The sequence below is a fragment of the Pteropus vampyrus genome, unplaced genomic scaffold, assembly GCF_000151845.1.
Source record: "Pteropus vampyrus isolate Shadow unplaced genomic scaffold, Pvam_2.0 Scaffold234, whole genome shotgun sequence".
Lineage (NCBI taxonomy): Eukaryota > Metazoa > Chordata > Mammalia > Chiroptera > Pteropodidae > Pteropus > Pteropus vampyrus.
Window position 1 is genome coordinate 170,898 of NW_011889015.1, and position 7,918 is coordinate 178,815.

A 7,918-nucleotide genomic window follows, 5' to 3' on the forward strand; every position below is an offset into this window, starting at 1 on the left:
TTTCGGAAAATATCAACATCTCACACAACCATATTCGAGACTGAATCCTTTGAGTAAGTGTATTGTTTTACTAATAAAAGTGATTGCCACATCAATAAAATTCCATAAACATTTACTGAGCACCTGCTCACATCAGTCATTGTTCCAGACACTAAGTACTGTATACAAAAACGAATAACTCATAAAACCTGCTCTCAGAGTGCCCACAATAGCAGATGTTTCTCTAACATTATCTTACATATCTGACTGCTGAAAGTGACATTGATACCCATTCCTTCCTAGAAATTTTTCATATCTTTGGTTTATAAGACACTAATCTTTCCGAATTCTCCTAAGACTGAGAAATTATCTTCTCTGCCCCTGGAACTCCTCCTCCTTAACAGCTAGTATCCCTCCAAATTCCATCCTTGACCTCCACTCTTTTCTTTCCATCTACAGCTTCTCATGTTTAAAATTACTACCTATGTCAGTAACTCCAAAACATTTTCGTCTGCATTAACCTCTATCTCAATATCCTGACATTTATCCAACTGCTGTTAAACATGCACTTAGTTACCTCACAGGCTAACTCAATAAAAACCCAACGGAAAACACCATCTCCCGCAGCGTTAATTTTACTCCTTTTCTCACCTCATTCAACTCATTTACAGTTACCCAAACCAAAAGCTCGTGTGTTGTTCCATCCTCCTGCACTCCCCCACAGCCAGGCACAAACTTCTGTAAGTTTTACTCCCGGAACATTTCTCAGATTTGTCTTTCCCTTTTCATCCCTATAACCATTGGCCAACTTCAAGACCTCGTTAATTGGCTACTGGCTTATTGAGCCTCCTAGTTGCCTCTTTTTTCCCAGTCTTGCCCAATCTGCACATGAATCCTACAGCACTCTGTGCTTTCCTGTCTTTCCCATATATATAATTAAATGTTTATGTGACTTCGTCTTTTGTTTGTGAGCTTCCTTGGGATATATTTCTACCCATACTACAGCAGAGCGTTATTGCTGTTGATTCTGTTGGTTCTATGTTGTTATTGTTGTTTACAGTAGTAAGTGGAATAGGCGATTTGCCATAAATGTCTGTGCCTGATTTGGTTCTGTCAGTTTCGGTCACTGGAAGGCTTTAAAGAGGTCCGTGTTCAAGATCTGTTAAGATGAATGCTAAAACACTAACACATCAGACTTGTGATATAAAAATTAGGTTCTGGGTTTTAAGGAAAGCATCCTGTTACTATAGAGAGGTGAACCAGCTTTCTCTCTTACTTGGATGTCTTGCACAATTTCTTGCTACTCAAAGTGTGGTCCCCAGCGTTGCAGCGATGGCATCATTTGAGGCCTTATTAGAAATGCAGTTTGAAAAGCTCTAATATAAAGAGCACCACAGAACACAGCAAAATGGAAACAGCAGAGGTACATGCCATTGTTGGAGAAAGGACTCCCAGAATAAAGATAAAAACATAAGAAAGGTTAACTCAGTTGCTGACAGTATCGTAAGTCTACGAGTGCAGTTTAAGAAGGGTACTATGTAAATAAACGTAATGTTCCAGATGTGGTTAGTTAGGGATACACTTCCTATTCTGGTAGACTTCACACTTGGATGCCTACAAATAAGGGTGTCCACTGCTGTCACCAACTAGGCAGGAAGGACTCACCTAGCCATGATGCATGAAACTGCTATGCCCAAATAAAGTTCTCCCAGGTTATTTTTGGAACCCTGGGATAATGGGGAATGAATGAGGGATTTTCTTTACCTTAATATGAAGACCTTTGGTCATCAGTACTTCTCACAGCATGGAAACTGGAGTGGTCAGGGGGTAGTCCTGAAGAGGCGCTGAGTAATTTGGGGCTACAGAGACTTCCTGAGAGTCATTACTGCACAATAGTTAAGCACAGGGAGACAGACAACCAGATTCGGGTCCTGGCTCTGCTGACTAGTATCTGATGTTGGGTGAGTCACTTAATTCTCTTAGTTTCTTTATCTGTAACATTAAGGATGGTAATAGCACCTACCTTACAGGGTTGTTGTGAGGACTGCATGAATTCTTACATTTAAGTACTTAGAACAGAGGTAACAAATAGTAAACACTCAATAAATGAAAACGAAAAACCCCACCATTATCTACAGGCCAATACGCAGCAGAGTGCCTGCTCCATAGTAGGTATCCAGGTGTCTAAAGTGTTTGTGGAATGTGCCCATTGTTACCCCTCAGCTTCAAATTCACCCTTAATTGCCAGTTCTATGAAATTAGGATGACCCCTTTAAATAATTTTCCTTCTCCAGCTGTCATGATGTTAAACGTCATCTGTAGAGAGACATGGCAGGAAGGTTTTTCTTCCGGCTCCAGTGTGCTCCTCTCAGCAGGCTCATGCAGGTCCCACTCCTGCAAGTGCAGCAGCTTCCCTAGAACCAGGCTCCGGTAGTGATTGTCGGCTAGCAGAGCTCCCTTTCGGTGGTTTTGCAGCAGACTGCCTCCAGTGAGACACCTCCCTGTGAAGAACTTTCCGCTGCCAAAATTAAGTGATTTTTTTTTTTTTTTTTTTGCCATTAGGTGAGCCACAGCTGTGCCTTCTCCAAGGTCTGGCTCTCATCTGGGCAAGTAAGGGGTGCAGGATCTCTTCCTTGAAAGCTCTATTTCAGCCCTAGAAATATCTACTATTCCTATATTCTCTAAAGAATATTTTTAAAAGTTAGTACTTTACTTCTTTTTAACATTTCACTTGTTACAGTTAATCGTTTGTTACACTGAACTTTCCCTGTTCAAATTATTGTCTAGTTTCTGTCTCTTGATAGGACATTTCATTTATTTATGAACAAATAAATGAATGAATAAATGACACTCAAACATTCTAAGTTGTTCCAGGAAGTTTGCATGTTGACCATAAAACAAACGATGCAAACTTTTATGAAAGGACTATGTGTATTAAATGGATATACTGTTATGACTAAGTAAAAAAGGATTAATGTTTTGGAAAGATATAAATAAAACAATATGTAGATTGAGGTCCTATTTATGGTTTTAAAAATCTGTACAGATGTGCATGGGTTCATATTTATAAATGCATAGAGGAAGTTGTAGAAGGATATACATAACCCAGAAAGGCTATCACCTCTGGAAAAGGGAAAGAGATTAAAGGAATGGAGGAGACATTTATTTCTTTTAATTCTATATTTTAAATTTAAAAATTTTGAAGTGAGTATTTGTTGCTTTTACAATTTTAGGAATTAAATTCTTTTCATTTGCGACTTTTCAATAATTTTAATTTTATTTATTTATTTATTTTTAGATGAAGCAACCCTTGGTTGACCTCACAGATTACAAGGACCTTGTCAGTCTATGATCCCTTATTTTTTAAATTTTTTACTCCTACAGGACCTGGTCTTCCCAGGTAGTTTCCCATCCAAGTACTAACCTGGCCCGACCCTGCTTAGCTTCCAAGATCAGAAGGGATCAGGCTTGTTCAGGGTAGCATGGCCATAGACAATAATTTTAATTTAAAAAATTAGCAGGAGATAGAAACTTATGAGAAGAAAGGGAAGGAAACTAATCATTGTTGAGCACCTACAATATGCCAGACACTTTCCATTTATTTTCTCATTTAATCACGAGACTAACTAGGGAAGAGAGGCATTGTTATTCCTATTTTACTGATAAGAAAACTGGACCTCAGTGATTAAGCAATTTCCCAAGTTCATGTAGTTAGAATTCTGACTTGGCCTTTTAGAGTCTAAAGCCCAGACAGTTGCCAGTATACCTTCATTTCTCAAACTGGGTTTCATAGACCTCTGGGAGGTGGCCCATGGATGTGTTGTTCTCAGGATTCATGAGCTCTCTGGACAACTCTTAAATTTTAGTATGTTATTTCAGTGCTAATCGTTAAATAGATATGTCGTGGAGTTTCTTTGAAAGACCATCTTAAGAGAAAACTTTCCGGACAATTTAATTTTGCTTTTGTTCATACTGGTGGTATTACCAAGTCAGACCCTACCTTAACTGTCCTGGACCAATCCAAAGAAAACCAGAGTGGAATTTCATAATGCATTCACTCTAAGAGAGGGCCAAATTATGTTAATGTGGTTCAAATAGAAACAAATGGTGGGGGAAAAAACACTTTTCTTTCTGAACATGGTTGTATATGCACATAAAACTCAAAACCTGCACCTCAAGAATCAGTGTTCTATATTCATGTTTGGAATGGTGATTTTAGTTTTGGCCAAACAGTAACTATTATATTAAATTAATGTTACATTGAAGTCTTCTTGTCTTTGTAGTTGTTTTAACTTAAATTTTAAATTTATTTTGGTTTTATAATTGCAGAAGAGATATATACACAAAGGGTTTATAGTTGATTTTATGTTTATGCATCAAGTAATAGGGTAGAATAATTTAAAAGTCATTATTGAGAGTATAAAGAATGTTTTCCTTTAAAGGGGTGATATAGGACTCAAATTTGAGAAGATTGCAATTATATCACTCTGCTTCTCTAGACATAGAAAAGAACATTTAAAAAACCCTGAGCTACATTATAGATATGATGGCTGGGTTTTTGAACTAAAATCTAGACACTTTGTCTAACAGGGCTACTGAGGAATGTAGGATGTATTGTTTTAACTATAGGGACACCTGGAGAGAAACTAAGGGCAGATTACTGGGCATATGATGTCGGAACTCTCAGGGACCACTCTTGGTGATACGGAAAGTCTCAACTGTGCAGAACAACTTTCAAGCACAAATGCATATTCTTGGCACTGTCCCCTAGTGAGTCTCCTATGATTAAAACAGATAAAAGATAGTTTTCTTATAGGATGAAGCAGCAAGTTCCTAGGACTAAAGAGCCATCGTCATCTGAGAAAGTAGATTGTCAGTTAGCAGGAAGACAATTTGGGACTCAGTGAAGCAAAATCCCCCACTGTGCATCTGCTGAACACAAGCGGAACCTTAGTCTGAACATACAATGAAAACGGCCAGGCCCACAAAGCCCTAGATGTGGCTTTAAATGACCTGGCTCAGGGCTACTGAGAGTGGATGACAGACATTTTTATAGTCTCGATATTGATTTCTGGGAGCCAGCAGCCACATCAGCAGTTGTGGAGTATGCCCTCCTGCCTTTGGGTGGAATCCAAGGCTTTTAATTATGGGTAAGTCAGCCGCTTCCTGATTTATGCAGAACCCTTTGGGCAAATGCCAGTTACTGAGCCATCACATGGAGATGGCCATTTAAAGCACCATTAAGATAATGGGACAGTTAATGCCTGGAAGAACAAAATGTATTTCTCAAAGTCCCAAACCGGCATAGGCCACTTCCCTATTCCCTCCCCCAGCCTGCAACAACTCCCAAGGCCACCTATACTTCCTCCCCTACACTTCTCTGTGCTCCCCACCTCTCTCCCTCCCAACCTGGTCTTCTTGCCCCCTCCCCACCCTACCCAGCCCGAATCCCTTAGAAAAGGGGTCCCCAACCCTTAGGTCGCAGATCAGTACCAGTCTGTGGCCTGTTAGGAACTGGGCCACATAACAGGAGGCAAGTGAGTGAAGATGCATCTATATTTGCAGCTGCTCCTCAGCCCTGGCATCACTACCTCAGCTCCACCTCGGACCATCAACCATTAGATTCTTCTAGAAGCACCAGCCCCTGGTGCCAAAAAAGTTGGGGGCCACTGCCTTAGAGCATCCCACAAGGCACCCTGGACACAGACACTGGAATGGAAGTTTGCTGTGGAAAGCAGTGAGGTTATCTTTCTCAGTCTTACAACTCTTCTTGGGTCTACTCTCGTGTATTTTAACCCAACGTCACTTATTTTTAAATGGTGAAGGGTTGGGGCTTCTCATACAATGTAGTCTTCCTCTGGCCCAAAATACCTTAGGAAAAGCCTTGAGATTAACCCAAAAGGCTACTGTTAGGTCTCCTCGGCTCCCTTTCTTTCTTATCATTACCAACTGTTTGCTGTCCCACCCCTTCTGCCTGGACTCAGTCCCAGGAAAAACTTGGCCTTAGGCCTAACCGAGCTTCCCTCATGACCCCTCTCCCCTGCGGCCACCCTTCCCTCCCTCCTCTCTTGTAAGAGGGCTGCCACTCCTGCTGCTGCTGCTGTGGGGTCAGCGGGACACAGGTCAAGAAGCTGAAGGGAGATCCATCTACCTTTACTTCAAAGCTTTATGAGAAAAAAATTTTTGCAATGCCGAAACTGGGAATAAAGCCTTAGCAGGTAGACCTTTGAGAAACAATGAAAGCCGGTCCTGAAATTTTAATGGTGGATTTTTCTGAAAAAAAATTTACAGAAAAACCTTTTGGTTTTGTCCTTGACAAATCAGATTGATAGAAATGAAAAAGGGATTATCCAGATTTTTCCTGTGCTCAGTAATACAAACCCAGTCCCTTGCTGCATTATATTGGGTTCCTAAACAAATGCCTACAGGAACCAGGAACTTAGGGGACAGCTAACTTCAGGAAAAAACAGAGGCTGGTCTGTTTCAGCCAGTTCTTGCCAGGGAACATGGAATCATTGCTGCCAGATCTGATTTTTCAAGAGAAGCTTTAAAATCCATGTGTATATATGAGTATGCATATATGAAATCCGTTGGTTTAAATTTTTAAAAAGCGGACCAAACAAAACTTATATTTCACCTCTGTTCTGGATTTAGAGAATCTTTTCAGGGTAAAGTTCAGAAAAGAAGACAGTGGAAAAGAGTCAAATCAGTCAGGTATTAAGCATCTATATTTTGAGTTTCTTAAATACAGTACAAATGATTGCCTCCAGTCCAAATGCAGTTATAACCTCCATATATATGCTAGCAGCTCACAATGTAAGTTCTCTTTGATATAATTTGTATAGTTCAATCTCTTTTATCATATGTCCCTTTTTAAGGTCGGATTGTAGTTTTGGATTTTAGTATCCACAGAACTGACTTTGTTCAGAAAACAAAACTAACTAACTCTGAAGGTCAAGTCTGTCTTTCTTCCAGGAATATACACACTTTGCATCCAAACAGTTTTGCACATTAGGGGTAGGAGAAGACAGATGGATAATACAGGCTTTCTTCCAAACTCCACCTGGGGATTTTCTAAGATATTGTCATCAGAAAAGGAAATGCAGCCCAAAATTGCACTGCTGTGGGAGGATCTCATCTAGCAGGTGGCAAATTACTAACATTCTTGTTCAAACGAGGTTCCTTCCTGAAAATTATTCTTGGAGATCAGGAATATAAACTTATTCTCTTGTAGATAATTGGAAATTCCTACCTGAAGAGATCGAAATTCCCACCCCAAATTGCTGGCAGTCCCTGACTCTCCCAGCTGTATCTGGGGAGGCAGCCCCCTCTCCTTCCACCAGAGGTTAAGAAAGCAGGTGCCCCACTCACCTTCTGAGGTGTGAAGAGCTACACAGGCAGCCAAGGCCAGGAGAGTGAGTCCCTTCTGCATTCCTGCCTGCCCCACCAGCACAGACCGCACTGCAGGTGAGTCTGTAAGATCAGGAAATGAGGCTAAAGCTGTCCTTGAGTACAGAGAAAGAGCATGGAGGAAAAGTAAGCCAGGAGGCCCCGCCCTGGGAGGTGCTGGGGTACCTATTTCTCAAGTTTCTTTCCTGGAGACCAGGCGCTTTCTTAAGACCAGGCCTGCGTTCAACCATCTGTGGCTCAGGAGCTGTCAGCGGTGATCTGGCAGCCGGTGAGGTCATTGTGAGGTCATTTGCATCGGAATCACTTGGAAACCATTTTAAAAATAAAATAGCTATCTATAAGAATTCCTCCATGGACCTGTAAATCAGAATTTTGAAGTAGGAGACCAGTAATTTGAATATTTTCAAAGCTCCAGTGGTGATTCTGATGGACACCCCTATCGAGAACCATTGCATAAAGGAATCACAGTTTTTAAGTAGCTTGTTGAAACTGAGTTTCTGGGGACAAGGGTGACAAGTCATAAAAAAAA

The 7,918-nt window shown here is 40.7% G+C and overlaps 1 protein-coding gene and 1 pseudogene across 1 annotated transcript in view; both read right to left on the minus strand.

Moving 5' to 3' along the window:
• Positions 1–7,918, minus strand: part of CCL28 (C-C motif chemokine ligand 28) — a 19,848-nt gene that overhangs the window by 11,556 nt on the left and 374 nt on the right. Inside the window, exon 2 of the mRNA XM_011373889.2 lies at positions 7,351–7,452. Coding sequence (XP_011372191.1) covers positions 7,351–7,452 — 102 coding nt within the window. The remainder of the gene's footprint in view (positions 1–7,350; positions 7,453–7,918) is intronic.
• LOC111728881 lies at positions 3,355–3,473 on the minus strand (annotated as a pseudogene).